Source organism: Lepisma saccharinum, chromosome 2 (genome assembly GCF_977018435.1).
Source record: "Lepisma saccharinum chromosome 2, izLepSacc3.1, whole genome shotgun sequence".
NCBI classification, from domain to species: Eukaryota; Metazoa; Arthropoda; class Insecta; order Zygentoma; family Lepismatidae; genus Lepisma; species Lepisma saccharinum.
The window spans coordinates 3,696,751-3,722,741 of record NC_139230.1 but is presented as its reverse complement, the minus strand read 5'-3'; the positions used below and the strand labels follow the sequence as shown (position 1 = coordinate 3,722,741).

Sequence of the window (25,991 nt, the reverse complement as noted above, 5' to 3'; positions counted from 1 at the left end):
CTTGAAGAGAAGATGAAAAGAGTTTCCAAGTTAAACTCTCACTCACTTGCTCATGTCAGTCGCTTAACTTCTCAGCACTTCACTCCCACACAGACTTTAAAACTAACGTTCACTTTCCATAACAAAGATTGACTGTCTTTCAAAATCAAACTCTCTGTCATCTCCTGAATCCAAACTTAACTCTCATCTCTTCTCTCCCCAAAACTCAAACTGTCCCGCTTTGTCATTCCCGACCAACTGTCACAACTAACTTCCTTTCAAACCTCATTTCGACTTTCCTGTTCAAGATTCAACTTGCATCTTCTCCATCTAAACTCTGCCGCTTTTTTCCCTCTTTCTCCCCACTTTGCTTCTGCAATAATTGCAAAATGCTTTATCCTGGAGCTGTGCTGAAGCTAACACATTCCTTAGTTTCCTTCCTGTTATCTAGCTAAGCTTAACTCGAACATGAAAATGAGGGGTACATTACGATAACAATGAGACAGATTTCCGGTCAATTCACTTGATGGCAATCATATTATGACTGCACATAGCTAAGGCCTCACCTTTCTTCAATTGTTTAGCTTTCAATTCTTTTGGCATTTGTTTTCTTGTTAGGCATACAGTACCCACAACATTTGTGTTTGCATCTAATAATTTACTGCACAAAATGGGAGATGTGTACCAGTTGTCGATGTACAGAGTACGTACATTATGGAGTAGAGGTTGCATTAGATGCATTCATGTTCAGGGATGTCTTGCTTGGTATCCTTTAGTGGTAAGCAACATTGCAGTGCGCTGTTTTTCTGAACCTTTACTTCAGCTGTACTGCCACACTCGATCAGCTCCAAAGCTGATTTTTAACTCAAATGAGTGTGCCAGTTTCTGTGAACAGAAGTGTATAATGTTTAAAATTCCTTAATTTTATTTGCAATAAAATGTAAGTACTCACCTCTGGTATCATCACACCAATCTGAGGGCAGTGAAAATGAAGACTCAGCGAAGCTTTCAGTGACATCTACCGAGACTCCATGCCTGCATACCCTAAGATAGATGAACGAAACATTCCTACAGAATCACTTTACATCAAACAGGGTTGGAATAAAGTGGTCTCACTATCTACAAAAACTGACAAATTGATGCACTTCATAAAATTGCAAACAACTTTTTAACCAATATCTTTTTAAAAATAACTTTAATTTAGTTCAAATTTGCACAATTTCCTAATGAGTAAAGTAAAGTGCTCCCCTATGCACTATGCCTTGAAGACATATAGGGTGGTGTGGAGTTAGGGCCCCACACTTTCTTGATTACAGCCAAAGTTGGGGGTGATGTGATCAGCACTATGCCCCTGGCCACCTTTACCCTCCAGAGTTTCCTCCAGGTACCCACTTTATACGACACTGGGTGGGCACCAAAGCCACTTGAGCAAGTGGAAAATTCCCCAAAATTGGGAGACAGGGATTGCATGTTCTCAAAGAGTGGCCTTTTGTTGTGCTTGCCTGCAAATTTGGTGCATTCAGAGTCCAAAGTCGACTCTACAAGAATTTTTTTCAAAACTGTTCCATAAGATGGCTATACTGCTTTTCTTATACTTTAATTTTCCTTATCCCCCCCCACAAAAGTATCTACTTATTTTCAATGTGACTTGGCAGTGTTGAAGGACTGCTAAATATTTGGTATGGTCAATAAATAACCAGAATGAATGTTGCACGGACTTACCATTTAATTCTGGTCGGTATACTCCCTGTATTGTTGAGGCAGGCATTCTACCACTTCACCAGATTTTTGATGCCCCTGTCCCAGAATTCCTGTGGCTGCTGTGAGCACCAATGGAAGACCGCCTCCTGCGGTTGTGTGTCCGAGGCAAAGGGGATTCCATGTAGGGTGGCTTTCAGTGGACTAAAAACATGAAAGTCACACGGGGATAGGTCAGGGATGTAGAGGGCATGAACTAAGCATTCCCAACCCATTTGTGCGATCATGTCCATAGTGTGTCCAGCAATGTGAGGACATGCATTGTCTTGCAGAAGGATGACACCTCGTGACAAGAAGCGGCGCCACTTGTGCCTGATTGCAGGTCTCACCTCATTTGGCAAGATGTCAGAGTACAGAGCAGCATTCATTTTCTCACCCTGATGGAGGAAGTGACCGAGAAGTGGACCACAATGATCAAAGAAAGATACAAACATCACCTTGCGACGGAAGTAGACTTTTCTGCTTTTCTTGGGTCCCAGGGACGAGGGGTGTTTTCACTCCTTGCTGTCGTGTTTACTCTTTGGCATATACCGGCTGAACAAGATCTTGTCCATTGCCACAGTGCGCTCCAGGAAACCCTGTCGAATACCGCAGGAGATGCTTGAGACTCTTCCCCATCTATGTAGCCTTTTGCTCCTCTGTGAGTGTCTTTGCCACTCAGGCTGCACACACCTTCCGGTATTGAAGATGTTCATGAACAATAGTGTATGCTGTACCATGACTAATGCAGAGTTCGGTTGCAATCTGGTTCAGACTAATCCCCCGACACTCCCGTACGAGGTCATCAACGGCACAAATGGACTCATCCATACTCATCCAAATTTAGGGTGCCCACTATGCACCGCATCAGACACTGTCGTGTGTCCTGCTTGAAACCGACCCGCCCACTCATACACTTGTGTTCTGGAAACGCCGTAAATGTTCCCTGGTGTGTTGCCCCCCGACATCAAAACTGTATCACGGATTGCTGAGCCTCCTTTGTGGCACCTGACGCTACGAACACCATGGCTCACCTCACTGAATTACTGACTGGAGCCTTGGAGGCAAATCGCACACATACAATCTCCCTTCCTTGCCAGTGCTGCCACCTAGCGACGTGGTCTGGAACTCGTCTCGCAGACATGTGGCGTACCCCAGCCTGGCCTACATATCCCATGAGTTTCATTGCTCTGTCACTTTATTTGGCTTTTTCATGGCATTAATCTGGTTATTTATTGACCATACCAAATACTATACTTTTACTCTCTCTGGTCTATTGTGATGGCCACAGGGGCATTCAGTATATGAATTTGTGTTCTTCTTTCATAGCTAAATTGTATAATATCACAATTATAATAATAATTGGGAATTATTCTATGTACATAAGGCTATCTTGTTTATGCATCTTGACTAGTTATTTGAAGGAAATAATACACTAAACCTATAACAACCACCCAAGTTTTCTACTAAGCATAACTCCACCGAACAAAACTGAAGAGTACCATAATTATTATATTAGTGATGTTCCTATATTTACATTTACTGTACCATACCCACATGTTACACTCTCGTAATGATAACTATGCAGGCATGTGTTCCACAAAATAATTGTAGCTCTAGAACTAATTGTCGTACAATGTGACAAAGAGCCATGTTCAGAAAATAACCTGATGATTGCTAGCAAAGTAACCAATGGGCTTTCTGTGCAGAAATCAAGCAAAGAATGAAAATGCACAAGTTTCCTCTCTTTCAATTCATGACTTCACCATGCATATTGATATTAACTGTGGAAACCATGATATGATCCATATTTTCATGTGACGTCACAACTTTAAAATATGTTACTGATATATTATACTTTTATGAAAGGACACGTAAATGTTGTGTTATTATATGTAATATTGCACCCTGTTTGTAATGTATATCTTTTGTTTAATGTTTATTGTATTTTATGCTCTGTTATGAGTAGTTTAATGTTACCTTCATGTTTGCGAGAGTGCACTATACGAATTTGTATTTCTAAAGATGTATAGATGTCAGTTTTGTTGATAGTATTATTTTGTAGTTAGTGAGTGATTCATCTGTGCTTTAATCTGTGTTCTCGAAAATAGTATAAAAGCAAGGATATCGCGTAAGAAATATCACACTTTTTCGCCACGGATCGACGAAGCTTTTAAACTTAAAAAGAACTCCTCGGTGTTGTGCATACATCTTGGTATGGTAGTTCGGGGCGCAAGCTAGGCCTATGTGATCATAGGCTTGCCGATAGCCACGCATTTAGTTTATGCGTTTTAGTTGAGTCAATTCATTGACAAAGCGAAATCCTCACCTTCGTCTCAAGTATATTTGCATTATAATTACAATAAATAAAGAATAAAACCTTTCAGTTTATACATACTGCAGTAATGAGGTTTTATTTCTCTGCGCAGTGAATATTGTCTTCGCCTAACACTATCCCTGTACCTGAGAGGAGTCTGTGTACTTCACCGAGTCTCATCGTTCACCGCTGAGTATTATTAAGTTAATATTAATAGTATAATAATACGACGCGTGAATTGTGCAAGAACGTGTCAAGTGGCAGCTCAACATGTTGGCTCGATATTGTAGTGAACAAGGGCAAGACAATTGTTTAAAGTTGAGATTAATTGTGCAAGAGCACTGAACTTTCATATTTATAGAAAAGCACAGTTATATTTTGTTTCGATATGGACAAGAAGCATTTGCGTAGTGCAAATAAAAATCTTACTTCGAGTTCAGGACTTAATGTTCCCGATTGTTGTCAGGACATTGATAAAGAAAGAACCACATTTGTGTGCAAAAAAATGTACAAAGCTTCTACATTATGAATGTTGTGGCTTAGATGTTCGATTTGAAAGCCACGAAGCTACCGATTTGGTTTGTAAAGATTGTGAATCATTGTCTACAACTATTTCATCAGATCCGTTAAATATGTTTGAAGCTTTGAAATCCATGATTGAAGGAATTAGCAAGCAGCAAGTTGAAAGTATGGAAACATTACAGGCTGATATTAGCAAACAGTCTGAAACATTGCAGGCTGATATTAAACAGCAAGCTAATTCCATTAACAACTTGAAGGCTGATATTAGCAATGATATTAGCAAACAGTCTGAAACATTACAGGCTGATATTAAACAACAAGCTAATTCCATTAACAACTTGAAGGCTGATATTAGCAGACAATGTGCGCTATTAAAGGATGATATCGGTAAGCAGCACGCTGAATCTATGAAAGCTTAAAGAGCTGAAATACGCGAGATGGCCTGTGAAATACAACAACTAAAGTCTGAGAATGAGGAAACTAGGGCCCGATTCTCTGAAGAAATCCAGCAGGCTAGAGAGGTGGACTTTGATGAGTTCCAACGTAGCTTGGCAGCTGATGTTAATAAAGCCACGGAAAGTGTTCACATCGATGTAGAGGATATAAATTCGAGATTCACTGAGGAGTGCAATAAGATTATTGAAAAACAGCTGACAATGGAACAGATATTGGCCGAGCCTGAGACTGACAAAATACGATTCCGATCTGAGGTTCAAGAAAATATTGGTCAGATTTCCATTGTTGTATCTCAGAGAAATAAGGACGTTGAGGAAATAAAGACTCAAGTAGAACAGCTTACGAATCAGTTAGAGACCATGCTCGTCACCCGGCAAACAGAAACAGAAACTGGATCTCGAACAGCTGGTCATCCGTCTGCAGTTGCTGAGAGTGCAGCGTTGCCAACCATGAACATTGAACTAAATGAAGCGATGGACAGAGCCGGTGGAGAGAGAACTAGAGAAGACAAAAGTTTGTCACCCACGAGTTACTGCTGATTCAAGAGCTAATGAAGAGGCATCTGCTGTTCCACCTACCTTTAGTCTTTCGGGCGATGACAGAGGTTACAGAGAGCATGAATCCCGCAGGGCACGGGATCGTCATTATGAAGAAGGGGCAAAGAGGAAACATCCAGAAAGGAAGAAAGATAGCAGTTCCTCCTCTTCCAGCACCAGCTCTGACTCTCAATATCAAGCAAAAATCAGGAAGCGAACAAGAAGGCATGGAAATGTGAGAAGTGGATCAGATGAGTCACCACCGTGAACTCAGCGATCAGCAATGACAGGAACCCCAACGATGGCAGACCTTAATTCCTTGTCCAAGTTCAAGGGAGACCTGGAAGCCCAGAATGCTGAACAGTATTTAAAAGAACTCAATATCAACTTTCATTTAATGCAAGTTCCATACGAATACCAATGGAAATTATTCCTCGGTTATTCAAAGGCCATGCTGAGCATTGGTTTCGAGCAAATCAGTTGGAGTTCAGGTCCTATTCTGATTTCTGCCACCGTTTTCGCAAGCAATACGATTCTGAAGAGGCCAAAGAGAGAGAGCTGATGGCAGTGAGATCTCGCCGATATTCAAAGCAGTCTCATATGAGTATGGAAGAATATGCATGGTCCATTTACTCAGCCTACCGCAATCTGTCTGCCCGTTATGTAGAACCAGAGATAGTGAACTTAATAATCTCTCAGCTTCCATACAGAGCCCGCAGCCTGAGTTTGGCTAATTCTCCTTGAACTGTACGACAGCTTGCTGATTTCTTGAAAAGATTCGAGGTGCTTGAGGAGCAGGACAGTTTGAAGCCTGTGTGGAATAGAGAAGGTGCTGGCCAGGGAAATGCTCCCAGACAAAATAGAACTGGAAACCAACAACCCAGAGTCAGACAAGTTATGCAGAACCAGAGGAATGGATATTCCAATTACAACAGGCGACGAAATCCTCCGAAAAGGAATGACAGAAACAACTATGCACGTGGGCCGCGTCGTTCCAGATCTGATCCAGAAGACCATTCCCGTGACTCCTCACGTAACACCTCTGAACCCAGTAACTTCAGAGCGACGGTGCCTCCGTTTGAACCTTCTGCTTCATATTTGATGAACAAGCAACGGCAAAGCGTCGACATGACAAGAGACTTTTGTTGGGCACCATCGACTAGTGCTAATCCGAGCGGTATGCAGTCGGATTTAGCCAGTCGCCCAACGTGAATTCTTCGTTCCCGATCATGGTTGGGCTAAAATCTTGGACTTCTCTGGGAACAGACGATAGCGTTATAAATAGTGAAGATAATCATCTTTTTGTTGTGCTGACTCTCAATGAAGGAGAACAAAGTTTAGATAGAGCACTACAACAGGCAGTTAGAAAGGAAAATTTACCCAGGGCTCCGTTAATTAACCCTTCAAGCTGGGAGTTAAATACCCATCAGCCGCTGCGAGAGGCGGTAATTTTAAATCACCAAAACAGCAATTTTCGCATAATATCACAAAATTGAACATATCTTAAAAACCATTTGCTCAATTACAATGAAATTTTCAGGACTTTTAAACGAAACTTCACACTACACACATATATATAAATGGTGACATTTATACTATAATAACAAAAATAATAATAAAAATAAAAACTTAATGTTGCGCTTACAAAGTACTCCTTCTGTCTTGTGTTCTTTTTAGTTTAGAAGTCCAACGTTGTGTGTTGTGTTTAAAAACAACAAAAAGGCATCAAGAACATTATTGACTGCTTTTTGGGGACTGCACAATCCACAAAACGCAAGTTCATTTGCTTTGAAAGAGTCGTCAACTTCTTTCCAGTTCCAGGTTACATTCGACGATGCAACAGGTGAGGATGTAATGTCATCCAATTCGCTTTCGCTATCACTGACATTATCTACTTCGTGTTCTGCATAGTTTACTTCACTTTCACTTGTAGAGAGAAATGAAGAAATTAAACCTTCACTGTAACTTTCCTCTAAAAACGTACAAATTTTGTCCACTTCGATGCCCTTTACCTGCCCATGCAACACCATTTCTCAGCTTGTTTTTTTACGTAATGAAGTTATGCAATCACACATAATTTCATGGAATTGGAAGGAAAACCAACAGATGGCAGCACATTGTAGTCTACTCTTGAGTTACATGCATTTTCGTTCATGTGGGAAAACAACAGATGGCAGAATATGCATCATTTCGTCACTACTACACGGGACGTATACGTGTACGTCGAACCGCTTCTAGAAGAACTATGAGGGTCCGTACACGTGTACGTCGAACCGGCTTGAAGGGTTAAAGCAACTGTAACAGGCGTCGATTTTATTTGTGTTCTGGACACTGGCAGCAAATGTAATCTCATGAGCTACGCCATTTGGAAAAAGATTAAAGAGAAGCTGCCGTCATTGCAGTTACAAACATGTCCAGATGTTAGGCTGACTGATTTCACTGGGCGAAACAAAACTAGAGTTGTGGGATGTAGACAAATATATCTGGAGATTGCTGGAAGAAATTTATTGGAGGACATGTTTGTCTTGAAAGGTCTCGAAGCTGACTTTATTTTGGGCAACCCATTCCTCAGGAAATATGAAGCAGGAATTGACCTACAGCGCAAGAAGTTATCCCTCACCATACACGGAGTTCCGGTAGAGCAGGACCTCGTGAATAATGGATCTTCGACAGGGACGTATGTAAGAAAAGTCCGTGAAGATTCTCATGTCGATCAGTGGATGGCTAGTCCTGACGACATTCTTCAGAAGGTCAATGCGAATGAGATTTTATGCGAAAGGGGTAGAAGCCAATTGAAAGAAGTCTTATTGAAGCATAGAGATGTATTTTCCGAGAGACCAGGCACTATTAAAAACTTCCAGTGTGAGATTGAACTCACCACCACAGAACCTGTGTATTGATCTCCATATCCCATACCTATAACAAAAAGGAAACTTCTGGAGGAAGAATTAGAAAAGTGGAGACAATGGGGTGTTATAATGCCTTGTAATTCCCCTTACTTGAACCCTTTAATTGTAGTCGACAAGCCTGATGGTACAGTACGCCCATGCATTGACTTCAGAAATTTGAATAAAATTGTACGTCTACCAGGGAACTCAGTTGAGCCCATTTCGGATGCCTTACAAAAAGTTAAGGGTGCTCGTTATTTTACAAATCTGGATCTGGCTTCTGGATATTTACAGATTCCTGTAAAAACTGACTGCCAACCATATACTGCTTTCTCCTATAAAGGACGTCAGTGGATGTTTGCGTGAATGCCTTTTGGTATCTCAAGTGCTGTGTCAATTTTCATAGCTGCCATGCATGCTGTATTTGGTCCTGAAACCGAAGAGTATCTAACTCAATATATGGATGACTTGCTGATTTTCGACAAAGAACTCTCCAAACATCTCGAACATCTGGATGAAGTGTTGCAGCGACTCCAAGAAGTAGGGATGACTGTAAAGCTGTGAAAGTGTGAATTTGTCCAAAAGGAAATTACCTACTTGGGTCACATTGTTTCTGGAGATGCTATCAAAATCCAACCAGACAAAAAATCAGCCGTTAAGTTATTTCCTAAACCTAAAACTAGAAAGGATGTTTGGAAATTTCTTGGCCTCGCCAACTGGAGGCGGAAGTTCATTGAAAATTTTGCAGCTAAATCTGAACCGCTCACCAAGTTGTTAGGTAAAAATCAACGTTGGATTTGGCGAGATGAGGAAGAACAAAGTTTCCAGCTACTGAAGAATGAACTTGTAAGAGATGCTGAATTAGCACAGCCTGATTTTGAAAAGGATTTCTGTATCCAATGTGATGCTTCTGGGAAAGGATTGAGTAGTATTCTTTTCCAAATGGATGCTGAAGAGAGAAAGATCATTCAGTAAGCAAGCCGAAAACTGAAGGAGAATGAACGCCACTACTCCATCCATGAGTTAGAATGTTTGGCCATAATCTTTGGGGTTGAGAAGTATGCTGTTTATTTGAAAGGCAGGCCCTTCACTATCTACAGTGATCACAAAGGGCTGGTATGGTTACAAGACGCCAGAAACTGGAACAGTCGTTTGACTCGTTGGTCTCTAAAACTCCAACAGTACCAGAATGAAATAGTATACGTCTCTGGTCGCTGAAACAATCTGGCAGATATTTTATCTCGGTATCCTGCTGATGATATACCCCAGATTCATCCTGAAAATAGCCAGCAGACATTCAGAATAAACTACCTGTGGGCCGAAAGGGGAGAAATGGATGACATCGACAAGTGGAAAGAGGCACAATCTGAAGATGAATTCTGCAAAAATTTACTCCAATCTCTAAATTCTCGGGAACCTAACCTCAGATTGCATCGTTCCTATCGCATTCAGGAAGGGATTTTATTTAAGAAAGGGTCAGATAATCAGTCCCTTTGGAAATTGTGTGTTCCGGTAATGAAGCAACCTCTCTTGAAAGTGATTCATGATGAAGCTGGCCACTTTGGAGTATCCAAGACATTGAAGCAACTTGCGGTACGATACTTCTGGAAAGGCATGAAGGATGACGTGATACAGTACATCCGAGATTGTGAAATTTGTGCCCAGAGTAAACCAGACAAATTAGGGATACTCAAGGAGACCCTTCATATCAGTCCCAAGCAACCTCATGAGATGCTTTCTCTGGACTTAATTGGGAAGCTTCCTCGGTCTAATGGATACCAATACATCTTGAGCCTTATTGATGTGGGTACACGTTTTGTCTCCGCATATGCTTTATGGACTGCCAGCACTACAGAAATTATAAACACTCTTCAGTGAGGATATTTTGCTCACTATCCAAACGTTACGTTTACCCTAAGCGACAGAGGAGCTCAGTTTACCTCTCAGTAGTGGAAAGAATTTACCAAAAGCCATGGTATCCATCATGTTTGCACAACAGCTTACAATCCAAAGGGGAACATGGTAGAATGAGCAAATCAAGAGATAGATTACTTCATTTATTTTGTTATCGAGAACATCAGACTTGGTCGCGATACATATCAAAAGTTGTTTGATTAATTAATTATTCTATTTCTGAAACAACTGGATATTCGCCTGCTGAACTATTCTTCAATCATCCTATACCCAGAGAGATCCTAACACATTTCAATTGGCCCGAACGGGAAGAAGCCCAACCGGATTGGAAGTCCAAATTATTCTTAGCCCAAGTCAGGGAGAAGAAGAAACTGTCGAAGAATATAAAACAGAAGGGAAACGCCAAGACAGTGACAGTTGGAGACTTCGTGATGGTTAAAAACCATTCCTTAAGCTCCTCACTAGATAGGACCATTCAGAAGTTATTTATGTTGTGGATAGGACCTTATCTAGTGGAAAAAGTGGAAAATAATGTTGTGACATTGCTAATTCCAAGGACTAAAGAATTATATGATAAGGTTAACTTGGATAACCTAAAACTGGTGCATTTTTCGGAGGATAAAAAGAAAGAGTTTGTACTTTAAAACTAAGTTTCCTCCAGGTAGATAACTTCCTTCCTGAAACTTAGTTTCCGAAAGGAAGGGGCAAATGATATGATCCATATTTTCATGTGACGTCACAACTTTAAAATATGTTACTGATACGAGGTGTGGCTAGAAAAAAACCGGACTGTTGCTACAAAATCTTTTATTGGTTATTTTGTACAATATGAACATTATCCCCTTAAAAGTACTCCTCTGTACTATCGATACACCACTCCATACAAATCATCCATTGCTGGAAGCAGTGCTGGAAATCATTTTCCGAAACAATGTTCATGACCCCTGTCGCTTTTGTTTTCACACATTCTACGGTCTTAAATCTGGTTCCTTTCAGTGCTGATTTGACCTTTGGGAATAAAAAAAGTCGCACAGAGCGAGATCCGGTGAATAGGGTGCATGTTCTAACACTGGGATAACATACTTGGCCAATAAAGCCTTGACTGACAATGCCGTGTGGGCAGAAGCATTGCCCTGATGAAGAATCCATGACTTGCTTTTCCACAAATCAGATTGTCGTCTTCTCACTCCCCCACAAAGGGTCGTCAGCATCGTAATGAAATATTGTTGGTTGACAGTTTGAACTTCGGATACACAATTAGAATTAATTCACCAACATTTGCAATGTTTGATTCCGTTTTTGACGTGCAAGACTGTCCAGGACGCTTGTCGTTCACAATCACTTCTCGTCCCTCTCTAAACCTTTGAAACCACTCAAATACTTGAGTGATTGATAAACACACATCTCCGTACACTTCCTTCAACAAACCATAAGTTTCTGTGGCGGATTTTCCGAATTTGATAAGAAACTTCAGATTGATTCGCTGTTCCACTTTCACTCTTAATTTCTTTTCCGACGGAGCACAGATGTACGGTTCACTTTGTCCACAAACTACAGAAGAACTGAGCGCCGTGCACCCTGGGCAATCACACAGCCGGTAGGCAAGATATCACATTATACAGCCATGCACCACTTATCCTTGACGCGCTTGCCGTTTGTCGACAGCAACATCAATCCGGTTTTTTTCTAGCCACACCTCGTATATTATACTTTTATGAAAGGACACGTAAATGTTGTGTTATTATATGTAATATTGCACCCTGTTTGTAATGTATATCTTTTGTTTGATGTTTATTGTATTTTATGCTCTGTTATGAGTAGTTTAATGTTATCTTCATGTTTGCAAGAGTGCACTATAAGAATTTGTATTTCTAAAGATGTATAGATGTCAGTTTTGTTGATAGTATCCTTTTGTAGATAGTGAGTGATTCATCTGTGCTTTAATCTGTGTTCTCGAAAATAGTATAAAAGCGAGGATATCACGTAAGAAATATCACACTTTTTCGCCACTGATCAACGAAGCTTTTAAACTTAAAAAGAACTCCTCGGTGTTGTGCATACATCTTGGTATGGTAGTTCAGGGCGCAAGCTAGGTCTATGTGATCATAGGCTTGCCGATAGCCACGCATTGAGTTTATGCATTTTAGTTGAGTCAATTCATCGACAAAGCGAAATCCTCGCCTTCGTCTCAAGTATATTTGCATTATAATTGCAATAAATAAAGAATAAAATCTTTCAGTTTATACATACTGCAGTAATGTGGTTTTATTTCTCTGTGCTGTGAATATTGTCTTTGCCTAACACTATCCCTGTACCTGAGAGGAGTCTGTGTACTTCACCGAGTCTCATCGTTCACCGCTGAGTATTATTAAGTTAATATTAATAGTATAATAATACGACACGTGAATTGTGTAAGAATGTGTCAACCAAGGAATGATAAAACATTTTCTCACCCCTCTCTTCGGTGGTAACTGAATGTATACTGTTTAAAATATCTTACAAGATATGAACTGCAGCCTAAGATAAAGTCAATTGCCCACATTTTGTATTTGTCTTAAAACTGAGCACTTACCGAGATCCTCTCTGGGTCTGAGGTACCCTTCCTCGTCTCTGTTCTTTCTTGGGAGCTGCAGGAAGCAATGATGGAATTTGTACAATAGGTGGTGTTTTGATTGACCCTGTTGTTGAAGTTTCATGTGGTGTTCTTTGTGAGTTTGTAAAACTCTCTGCAGTATATGGAAACAAAACAAGCATATCAGTTAGGCATCCACAAGCATCAGTAACAATCACAATATAAAAGGCCACAATCACAATATATCACTGAAATCAGGAATATATCCAAAGGGAGGGGTTGCTTAGGGGCTCACTCCCCCATTTTCAGTTTACACTAGATAAAATAAGGCTTTTGCTTTCTTGAATAATGTGATGATAATTTAAGAAGATAAATACTTATCAAGGCAAGACCCTGTTATTGTTAATAGCACATATCCAATTTGGGGATCAAGGGCTTGAGCCCCCACCCTATGAATATTTTTTGTTTACACTACTTAAATTTAGATTTTTGTTTTCTTGAATAATGTGATGATAATTAAGGAGAGAAATACTTATCAAGGCAAGATGGAGAATGTTCTATAATCCTGTTGATAATATTGTATGAAAACTTTTCATGTGCTTTCGGTGTTGTCGCAGCACTATGTAAAGAGTTGTCAGCATTTGGAAGCTGTAAACATAGTGCCACACGTAGGGCAATTCATTGTATTTTTTTTAATCTCTGGAAAGCATGAGAAGGAATGTTCTTGAATTGGTGAAGGAGTCGAACTACTGGCAATATTAACAAACAGTTTTATCTACGGAACGTTCTAGAATATAATGAGGATATAAATATGCAGATTCAATTTCCTGGTTGATTTGTACAACAGAATTGGTTAATGAAAATATAATAAAGGAGAAAGAAGATAACTGAGGGGCATTCCCACCAGTTGAGGAGACATTTTTCTTCTGTGGTCAACACGAGCTGCCACTTTGAGGCGAAGATAACAGTGGCCTAAGGGAGATTTCACACAGTGTCGCTTGACGATTTCACAAGTCTAAAGTATGTTTCTGCAGGATCCTGTGTCACTACGGTGTGAAACGTTGCTGTTGATTGGCTCATTCCAAATGACACATATGGTGTGTCCCTTCAGTCTGAAATCTTCCTAAGTATTGAAGATCCAAGTAGCAATGATTGGAAATTATAGATTTGTTAAGGTTAGGTGTGAAGGCAGGCGGCAGCACCCTGAAGGATCATATCCAAACCTGCAGGAAGAACGCATTTTACTTCAGCCTCCAATTCAAAATGATAAAAACTTGTAGCGAGTTGATTTTAAAAAAAAATGTGTCTAGATAAAGAGTGGTGTTCCCAGGATTTTTGGAGGGGAGAGGGGTTACATATGCTATTTTTGGTGGGCGTCCTCATTTTGCCAGATTTTCCTGTCTTTGACGTTCTTTTTTTAAGGAATACTGGGTCAAATTGGGTTATGACCCACCAACCTTGCCTTGGGCATGACACTGGATAAATGAGTAAGCATTTGATCATATTAGGACACGAAACACTAGATGTGTTGGAAACGGAAGGGTTCACTGTGCATTAATTGTTTTGCAATTCAGCTGTATTCAAGAAGACTCCCTATGACACGACTGCAGGACAGACAATTTTGAGAACTTGTGATTACTTACGCCTGGATATGAACAAGTGGATTTTGGCTTTTATAAGAGTAACACCATTAAGCCTTGTTTCCATATGAAAAACTCAATATGCTGACCAAGGCAGAAATTTATTTTATTATAAAACATAAACTCAATGTAATGTTTCAACCTTCTACATTCTACAAATGTACAAATGTACTTGGTGCAGAGTCTGAAGAAGACGTTGCTAGAAGGTTGAAACGTTATGTTTAGTTTATGTTTTATAATAAAATAAATTTCTGCCTTGGTCAGGATATTGAGTTGTTTTTTTTTATATAAGAGTTGCAAACATGGGAGGACAAGACACATTAGTGGTGTTCAGGCTCGAATCAGAGCGAAATATGCGTGAGCTGTCGGCGTCCACTTCGCAGCCCACACTTTCAATCTCGCATTATCGAGTTGATTGTCCATCCTGTGCATATGTAACAGATTCGTAAAAACACTCGAAGATCCCATAGATGATGATGAGAAGAAATTATTCCAGCACACAATGTCAATGCATGAAAACAGATGAGTCGAGTGAAACGTTCTGATCTCATGTCCTGATTTAAATGGCAGCCTTAACCTCTTGGATCCCAAGCATCTCGAACGAGATACCCAAAAGTAAGCGTCATGGTCCCAAGCGTCTCGATCAAGATGCTGTGTCAAGGTCGTAGTTTTTACGTTATAACTTTTCTATTTTTGGGTGGAATTTTGATTTTTCTTTTTTATATTGTTCCTAACACATGTATTTAACAGAAATGTTTTTTTGCATTTTTTTTGTCTTCATGAAAACGGAGGGGGAAAGGGAGGGAAAGGGAGGGAAAGGGAGGGAAAGGGAGGGAAAGGGACTTCTCTTTTGCATCTCATTTCAAGGTCAAATTTTTGCCGATAAATGAAGACCAGCTTTGTTGTTCTAAAGCAATGCTTTTTCACTCCCTCCTGCTAAGTGCATTCAAAGGAAGCTTGTTTATCAGAATCCGATGTCAAAATGAAAGTTTTCCGTGAGGGCGCAAGCAGGGGGTGCGGGGAGGGGGAAGACTGGTTGTTGAATCTGCGTTGGGAGAATGGAATTTCGAAGCGCAAGTGTCCACAAGTGGCAACAGGGGTTACCCAGCATTGTCTAAAAATAGAATTTCAAGCAGCTGCAAGAATTGGCGCTCATTTTTCACTATGTTCTAGCTTTTCGTTTGTGAATGTTGTGCATAGGTGTCATTTTGTGCCCAAGTGCGAGGACATTTTTTTGGGTGAAGTGACAAGTTTTTAAAATAATTTTTGGGGGTTCTCTCCCTTCCCCCTCCATATATACGCCAGATTTGCATAAATTTTGCATTTTGACATTTTTTGGGGGGCGGGGGAAACACCATTTTTTTAAGAAAAGTATTTTTGAGGGGATTTCCCCCCTTTACCCCTCCATATGTACGCCGAATGTGCATAAATTATATATCTTCTGAATCTGTGAATCATTCTGCGTACAACGGTACAGGCTGGGTGCGGAGACAAGGCTGGATAAATTCCAACCACTTCCGGGAATCATACCCGGATCTCCCACGAAGTTGTCAGACTAGACCAGCGCGGCTCCTTGAATGAGTTTCATATTTCAATTATTTCAATAAATTTAATATATTTGCTTGTTTTTATGGATTTTATTCACACTTAAAATGTCTCACTTATCATATACAAATAACCGTTGACTAGACAATTATTTTGAAACAAAGAAACAAAAGAAATGTAATTTTGTTCTATTTCTTTCATAAAGAGCAGCTGCATTAGTAGTAATTAAACTAATTAATTAATTAATTATAAGAATTATTAATTAATTTATTATTATTATTATTATTATTAATTAAAAAAAAGTATAATAAAACAATGGAAATGTGAATTTGTAGAAAGTTTTCGAAATAACACCCCCCTTGATGAAATCCTGCGTACGCTACTGAACACATGAGCACATATGGTGAAATTTGCACAATCAGTGTTTATACAGTCCTGTGTGGGGAACTAACAAAGCCTTGCAGCTGATTCAAGGTCATGACATTCAGAAGGGTTTACTGGAAAGGTACTGAGAAGGGTCACCTCAAGCACTCATTGGTAAAGATGAAAAAATATTTAAAAATTGCTTGGGTCATTTTTAGCCATTCACGTGTAATTATGGGTTAATGGTGGTGGTGTGTCAATCCACAAAACATTCTTTATAAAAAAAAATATGATAAAGATAGAAATGATCAAATTAAGCATTTGTTTCGTTCATGTTAGATTCTATATATATTGACAATATTTCTAAAGATTGTGTTAAGAAGATCAGTGTTGATGTGTCAGTTCTGCAGGAAGTATTTTAAGGATACGAAAATTGCCATCAAATAGATGATAAATTTCTAATTTCAATTCACTTTTAAAAATGGCGTGTTTGCAGTGCTTTTTCTTCTACTCTATGCACTCTCAAAAGCAGCAACCGAAATAAAAAGTGATAAACTAAAGAACTTTGCCAGGAAAATATGTCCCAAAGCATATTTAAAGGAGGAAGGATAAGGAAAGGTATCAGAACTAGTGAATAAATGTTATTTAACCCTCCGTCATCTGCGTCCGTATTGCAGCACAAATGTCCCGCGCATGGCACTCAGTGCTGATTCATCAAAACCAGCGTTATTTACGTGAATAATTGATGCAAATCGAGGTTGAATCACATTAGCACTTACTGGAAATCAGGTGAAATATACATGAACACAAACATGTCCATTTAAGACATTTTTATCAGCTATTAAAAGAAAAGTAAAAAGAAAATGAAAGTCTCATAGAATTACAAGCTTAGGCTCTTGAAGCAAATGCACCAAAATATTATTCTAAAAGTAATTAAAACTTTGCTATATAATGAAGGCACTACAAAATTAACTCACCATTCACAAAATTATCAAAGTATTTTCCAAAAATGTTCAACGTATTTTTCAAATCGAATTGAAATCGTACAACTATATGGGCGTAGAAAGGAACTATTTGTTCCAAAACTCTATCAAAATGTTACTGACTCGCAGAAAAAGCAATCAAATGTAGAAAACACACCTCGAAGAAACTTACAAAATATTTTTAAAATGTTCAAATCTCAATTTGTTTCTTGTACTCTTACGAGGTATACGTAAGAAAAGACATACCGACTCAAATATAAGGAACCGAATGTTGTCACTTTTTAACATTGTCCTTTTTACAACTCCGACATTTCGTATGGGTACTGTAATGGTTTCTGTATACAAATAATTTGCATCCCGAACAACGTTACGTGGTTTTATTGATCTTATTTCTTCCAAATTCATGGCTGGCGTGCGGTATTGAGTGCCGCCAGAGGGGGGGGGGGGTTACTTCAGAGGTGTGTAAGCAACTGAAAGAATGACAGAAAAAAGGTGCCAACGCCTATATGTTTTTGTGGGAGTAGTGTAAATAAGTTACCTAGTGCTTTCCCGACAATTATTGGGCTGGTAAGGAAAATAATTCAATGTCGCGTGGGTTACGGAGGGTTAATGCCTTAAAAGACATTAATTTTTCTTGAATGTGATTTGATAGGAAGTATGTTTTTCCTTGAAATAAGAAGAAGCCTTTGGAACGTCTTACTTCTGGAAGACCAGATGATTGCAACTCCTGTTCCTTTGGGAGACTTAAGATCTAAGGACCTATATTACTCAATAAATTTACTAGATAATATCATATATTCGCAGTTAATATTTTATTATATTTATCATTATAAATTCCCGTAAGATTTTCAAGCTGAATATCAGCACAAAACAAATCCTTAACATATACAAGACAATTTAGAAATTTTGGAAACACTGGTCAAACATATACATGATTTTGTTTGTTATATTTTATATTCATATTCTGTATATACTATTCTTTTATTATAATTTTTTCCTCAAGTACAATAATCTTAGAAAACACAAACTTATATATACACACCTTGGTTTTATTAATAGGCACCAAGGTCTGAAACTTCTCCCTACAAATACTCGAATCCTCTTCCATATTCCAATCCTAAACGGAACACTACCGCTCTTTGCGAAATAACAGCTATGACATACAAAAGTATACCAAGAGAGAGTGTTGCGTAGTGTGAGTGGCGAGAGGAGGCTGGAGGACCTCGTCCCTCAGTGTCCTGATCCCTTTTCTGGCATTGAAAATGTATTTTGCATAAAATGATTTCAACGATACTTTTCTCAATAATGATGATAATTATTATTATTATTATTATTATTATTATTATTACTATTATTATCATTACTATCGCCATTTCTATTATTTAATCTATTTCTGGGAGTGTATTTCAGTCTCCCTAAGTGTATTGTTTAATATTGATGTGGCCCCAAGTGTGTATTGAAATAGGTCAAAATTATATTTTTGTATAAAAATCTAAATAATCAATATCATGTGAATTCTGTGGACCCAAAGTGTCAATTTATCCTTAAAATGCTAATCTTACAAGTTTGTTTTGATTTAGGGGTCAAATAGCAAGCTCCTGATATTTGCCAATTTATTTGGTATTCTGGATGACTGCAGTGTATTGAAGCATTTCCCACAAAAGCACCAAGTCTGCTTCTGGCCAAGTTCTCAGGATAACAGGCTGAAATGCTAGGCAAGGTATTACTTCATGTTTGGTTTGGTTTGAGTTGGTGTTTTAAGTCCACTTTATGCACAGTAAGGCTAATCGGGACTGGACCTACAGTTTAAAGTGGGATCCGAACCACTTGTGCCTCCACCGGGTATCGAACCCAGGACCCCTTGATTACAAGGCAATGACGCTACCACTGCGCCATGGGGGAGGCCAGATTACTTCATGTTTGATCAAACCACTACCTGTTCATTCATCCTCATAGAAACCGATTGAATAGGGTAGAAACCCTGCATAAAATAATGAAAAAAAAAGAAATAATTATATTATGACTTTCACAGATAAATGAAGATTCTTACAAAAAAAAATGTTTCCAAGATAGTTGTATTACTTTTGAACATACGAAACAGATTATTACTAAAAAGGGAATCCACTCTAGCACACAGTACTCCTCCGTGGCCATTCAGTCTAAGGCACCTTCTTTTGTACGGCAGCTGCAGGACAGCATGGGTTCGATCCTGGGATCAGTCTCCAGGAATTTTTGGCCTGTGTATAGTATGATGAAACTAGGCTAGCAAGGCTTCACCGTCCCTGTTGTGTCCTCATATACCCTCACTACCAAGATTCAATCATCTAAAATCACAACTCAAACATTTCACGTCACTGTACTTCTGACACCCCCGTCAAGTAGCGCACGGCTACGCAGCATTGTGTTTGTCCTAGCGAACCATTCCGTACCAGCCTCAATTAACCTTTTGTGTCCCAAGCATCTTGGTCGAGATACCCAAATGTAACCCTCACGGTCCCAAGCATCTCAATCGAGATGCTGTGTCAAGGTCGTAGTTTTTACGTTATAACTTTTCTAGAATTTAGATTTTTTTATATATTGTTCCTAACACTATTTAACAGAAATGTTTCTTGCATTTTTTTTCTTCATGAAAATGGAGGGGAAAAGGCTGGGAAAAGGGACTTCTCTCTTGCGTCTCTTTTCAAGGGAAAATTTTTGCTGACAAATGAAGACCGGCTTTGTTGTTCTAAAGCAATGCTTTTCACTCCCGCCTGGTAACTGCATTTGAAGGAAGCTTGTTTATCAGTATCCGATGTCAAAATGAAAGTTTTCTGTGCAGGCACAAGCAGGGGGTGGGGTCAGGGGAGGGGGAAGACTGGTTGTTGAATCTGCATTGTGAGAATGGAATTTCGAAGCGTACTGAAGGAAACCTTTTTTTTTTAGCACAAGTGTTCCACAAGTTGCAACACAGGTTACCCTGCATTGTCTAAAAATAGAATTTCAAGCAGCTGCAAGAATCGGTGCTCATTTTTCACTGTGTTCTAGCTTTTCGTCCGTGAAAGTTGTGTGTAGGTGTGTGTCGTTTTGTGCCCAAGTGCGAGGATATTTTTTGAGTGAAGTAACAGACTTCCAAATACTTTTTTGTCATCTACGTGTTTTTCTTGTGGTGTGAAAAGTGTGCTAGTGTCGTTTGTGCCTGCTGTGTCCCCAAAAGGCTTATAGTCGACCATGGCTGTCTCCGGTGATCTCCGTTCTGATGAAATCCAAGATGAGCTGGAGGATATGGATACAGACTCCGAGTGGGATGAAGAAGAGCTTGACATTCCCTCTGATATATCATCAGAATCTGATTCTGATGATATGTCACAAAGACGTTCCCCTTCCCCTCCTCCTACTCCATCCGACTGGCAACCCCTTTCCTGAACTGGTAGAACTGCTCCCAACCCCCAACCTTTCCTAGGACAGACTGGACTGAAGGTTCGATATATTGATGATGCATCCTCTTCCTTGGACTTTTTTTTCCTTGACTTTCTCCGAAGAAATCTTCCAGCATCTGGTGACTGAGACCAACAGGTACTACCACCAACATATCACAAAGCACCAAACGACAAAGCACGAACGTGATGTGACCATTGACGTATGCCAGCTATAGTGTCAGTTTCATGCTAATTGAACAAAGCCACCATGAACCCCTTGTAAGGTATGCAATCAGGATTATCCAGTATAAACCCCAACTTATAGAACAAACCTCACACATGTGACCAAATCAACAGGACCTAGATGTATTACATTCCAAAGAGATTTGCATGACCCCGTATATTGTTGCTTAGAAATGTGAGTTTGGTGAACCTTATGTTATCGACTTCTCATATACCCTATTTCTACAATGCATTTACAAAGATGGAATATTAAACTTTGCATGACCACTGCACATACGGAACTTTTCCCTGCTGAAAATAAAGTTCAAGATTAGCGTACATGAGTATATAGAATCAAGTAATTTTGGAGGATAGAAACACAGATAAATTCCTGATTTCCAGTGTTTAAATTACATGCCTGTTTATTTGAGATAAACCAAAAGAAAATCTTACAAGAATGATGTTCAATTCTCACTTTGAAAATATCTTGATATATTCTGTTAGCTTATCCTTATAATCTGTCTCAACAAGCTACAGAGCTTAACTGGCTCAAATTTACTCTTTACAACCGCCAATGAAACAAACGTGACCTTCATGTCAATTATTTAATCGTTGATGTGTTTGGATACAAAAAATGTTTAATAACACACTCGCAAGACAAAACAATCAGTCCGATACTTAGAATTATGGGCCCATGTGAACATAACTCTTTTGGACGGTGTGCGCTATCCAGATTTGAAGAATTGCACACACTCTACCATGTACTATTCTTTAACAGGTGTGACCTCACTTGACAGTCAATGTCTAACAACTATTGTTTCGCAAACAATAATGCTAAAAACAGACAACAAGATTTATTTGCTGTTAAAAACGGTAAGTTTTACTAACAATATGGCTTTGAAAATAAATACGAGGTCCTTTGCTCCAAAGAGCATATGAAGGACATCTCGTGAGAAATTGTTGAAGTCTATGTTGAATTGCTAGCTAGGTTCGTGAATTCTTTTCTATTCGAAATCCATTCCTTACTGAACGAGATAAAGTTAGCTCAATTAGTATTCAAGCATTACAAATGTTGGTTAAAATATTCCTTATGACTACTAATAGGACCGGTGGCAACCCACCATCTTGAGGAAATTAGGAAGCTACGAGTAAGTATCGTAATCCGGTCTCAAAATCTCCTATAACAGCAGGGGGTTCGACATGCTGACCCCACGTCACCCCATTACCGGTTGAAGAACTCCACATCTCTAGGTAGGATTGTGTCAGGGAGACTGGCAGTCGGGAGATAGGCCAAGGCCCTTCAAGGGCTGTCGTGCCATGGATTATTATTACTTGCAGCACTCAGGAAGTAATTTTCTAATATTTCTGGCCTGACAAATACTGCTGCTACACATCTCACGTGACAGGAGCTGCATGCTCGAATTCTGCCAGAATGGCACAGCACTGCATTTCTCAGTGTCACAAAATGTCCATTTCAAAGTTAAAAATCGGATTGATTGATTGATTTCTTGTTTTAAGTACACTTTATGCACAGTAAGGCTAATCGGGACTGGACCTACAGTTTAAAGTAGGATCCGAACCACTCATGCCTCCACCAGGTATCGAACCCGGGATACCTTGATTACAAGGTGACGACGCTACCACTGCGCCTTTGGAGAGGCCCAAAAAAAATCATGGGAAATGGCCATTTCACTTGCATGGTGTTTTTCTTTCTATCATTATTGTGGAAATCAACTGATAATTTGTATTTCCACTCCATGATATGAATGTGCGCTATAGGCAGTGACATTGTGAAAAATGCATGGTTTCATGTTGGCTGTCTGAATTATTCTGTGCATAATACGCACGTCAGTTTTTGGGAACAAAAATGTTGGGAGTTCATATTATATTACATGAGTAAATATGGTACTAGCGCATATAAAAATGAATGCCTCAGATGGGGAATGGCCACTTCTTCTTTTCCATCCCCTTATGCCTTTAAGCATCGGGTTCCATCGTCCACATCCTGTACACTTTTCGGTTCAAGGCTAGTTTTCGGACTTCTGGCATTGTTTTCCCTTTCTTCTTTCCTATATTTTCCACATACTCTTCCCATTGAACTCTTGGTCGTCCCCTTCCCCTCTTGCCTTCTGGTCTGGCCTCCAGCACCTGTATAGGCTTGCGATCCTCCTCCATTCTTGTCCTGTTTCCAAACCATTACAGTGCCTTTCTCTCCATTGTTTCCAACAGTGGTTTTTGCTGTAACTGGTCTCTAATGGTGGTATTTGTAATCCTATCTATTCCAGTCTTCCCTACTACTTTTCTCCACCGCTTGAAATCTCCTATTCTGTTTTGGTAATAATGTCAACAAGCTCTCTGTTCCAAACAGCAATGTGGGAATGTAGAATGTAGATGGTCTTGTAAATCATCATCTTCGTTTGTTCACTATTTTACTAATTAATGTGTTGTTGAGTTGATAGTACACTTGGTTTGCCTTTTGTACCCTATTATTCACTTCTTCATCCATTCTTCCATTTGACGAAATGACTGTTCCTAGGTACGATATGTGTATCTGTTTATTTGTTCCAGCTGCTTCTCTTTCCGTTGTATATTTAGGGGTACAATTTCACTTTCTTTTGTCACCACCATCACTTTACTCTTATCCATGTTCATTCCTTTGTCTATTGTACTTGATCATTCGATTACCACCTTCTGTAACTTCCCTCTATTCCTAGCCACCAGGGCAATGTCGTCAGCATATACAAATGATTGAATTTGTACTGTTCTCATTTTTCGGTTTCCTACTTTGTATCTCCCAGCCCCCGTTTTACTCCTATTTCTATCTTAAATTCATCTGAGCATTTCTCTGCTAATCTGACTGTTCCTTTCACTCTCTTGTATACACTTTGTATTCTCTGTGCAAATGCACGAGATGTTGCAATTTTTACCAGTGCATCTCACAGTTGTTCTCTTGGTACCGTATCAAAAGCTGCTCTCTGATCTAGGAAGGCCACACAGGCTTCTCTTTCCTTCTCAATGACTTTCCGCAGTGTAAATATATGAGCCTGTGTCTGACGATTCTTTCTAAATGCAGCTTGCTCCTCTTCAAGTCTGTTTACCACTTCGTTTCGTAATTTCATATCCAGAATTCTTGTGTAGACCTTCATAGCTACTGAGAACAGGCATATGGCTCCGTAATTCTCGCACTTGATTGTACTACCCTTCTTGTAAATTGGTATTATTAAATTTTTCTCCCAGTCTGTTGGTACGTTATTGTTTTTCCATGCTTCTTTACATATTCTCCACATCAATCGTATAACCTCTTTTCCTCCATATTTGATAAGCTCTGGGGATATTTCATCTGCACCTGCCAATTTACCAGCTTTATCTTTTCTATTGCCAGCTCTACTTCAAACAATTCTATTCCATTTCTATCTTGGCACCTATCACCCTGTACTCTCTCTTAAGCATTACCTCTCTCTTCCATTTCTTGATTTTGTTTGAACATTTCTCCATAGTATTCACTCCATACTTTTAGTACTTCCTCTTTTTCTGTTTTGATGTTCCCCTCTCTATCTTCTATATTCCATATTCTCTTTCCATATTTCCCTTTAAGGTTTTTGACTGTTTCGCTACAATTGTTTAACATTTCTTTGATAGTTGTTTTCAGTTCTTCTTCCAAAATCTTACCATGTTAAACTGGGAATTCCTGCTGCTGAAATTCATAATAGATTTCAGCCTGCATATGGAGATGTATGCATGTGTGCTAGCAGTGTTAGAAGATGGGTATAATATTATAAAGATGGGAACATGAACATCAAAGATCAGATCAAAATACTAGTTTCATATCAGCCCCTTGAAGGGCCCTCCAGTAAAGAGTAAACTTACCTTCAAAAGAAGGACTTTCCAAAACTTGAGGGTTGAATTTCGGCTGCCATCTGATCTGTACAGATTGTCCCTTGAAGCAATTACCATCTAGTGCCATCAAATCTATGCCCTCCCCAATGGACCTCAGCTGGAAAGAGAAAGCATCAAATATGCATATGAACTGTCGATATCCAACACTATTCAGGGTAGCCACTCTAGGACTACAATAAAATTCAAGTAAATTCTTGGTTTTCAAGGTGAACTTTCCAAAAATTCAAGGGCACAAACAGACAGTTTCTCCATTTCAACCTTATTACTGCATCTCACCCTCTCCCCCCCTGCCATAATACAAAATCCCACCAAATGTGAAGTGCGATATGTCATATGATTTCTGAATGCCAAAGGACAGAATGCAGCTGACATCCATCGGGAATTGTGTGCCATTTATGGACCGACAGTGATGAGTAAAAGGAAGATCTGCAATGGTGCAGTGTGTTTAGGGAAGGTCGTTCAAATGTCCATGACAATGAACGTAGCAGAAGGGCTAGTGTTCAGATGGACGATCTGATGGAACACGTTAACAAGAAAGTGCGTTCCAATTGCTGGTTCACAATATCTGAACTCGCAAAAGATATTCCAGAAGTGTCTGTGAAAACAGTGCATCGAATTGTGACAGACAACCTGGGGTATTGCGAAACACTCAATAATCTGCGACGAGCCATCCAAAATCGGCGGAGAGGAATGCTACGCTCTGGAATTTTTCTGATCCATGACAACGTCAGCCCATACACAGCTGCTCGTACTGTTGAGACAATTCAAAGATTTCGATGGGAACTATTCAATCATCCCCCTTACAGCCCCAACCTTGTCCCCAGTGATTTCTTTCTTTTTCTTCACCTGAAAAACTGGCTTGCATCGAAGCGTTTCAACGACAGTGATGTGCTCAAGACATCAGTTCTGGACTGGCTGCGCTCTCAGGAGGCAGATTTGTACGCAGAGGGTATACGGAAGCTTGTGCCAGGCTATCAGAAATGTCTGGAGGTTAATGGTGACTACGTCAAAACATAGCCAAGGTA

The 25,991-nt window shown here is 39.5% G+C and overlaps 1 protein-coding gene across 1 annotated transcript in view; it reads right to left on the bottom strand.

Moving 5' to 3' along the window:
• Positions 1-25,991, bottom strand: part of LOC145983871 (uncharacterized) — a 78,262-nt gene that overhangs the window by 7,529 nt on the left and 44,742 nt on the right. The window contains exons 10-12 of the mRNA XM_083116938.1: positions 24,937-25,063; positions 12,922-13,075; positions 932-1,023 (exon numbers count right to left, since the gene is read on the bottom strand). Coding sequence (XP_082973064.1) covers positions 932-1,023; positions 12,922-13,075; positions 24,937-25,063 — 373 coding nt within the window. The remainder of the gene's footprint in view (positions 1-931; positions 1,024-12,921; positions 13,076-24,936; positions 25,064-25,991) is intronic.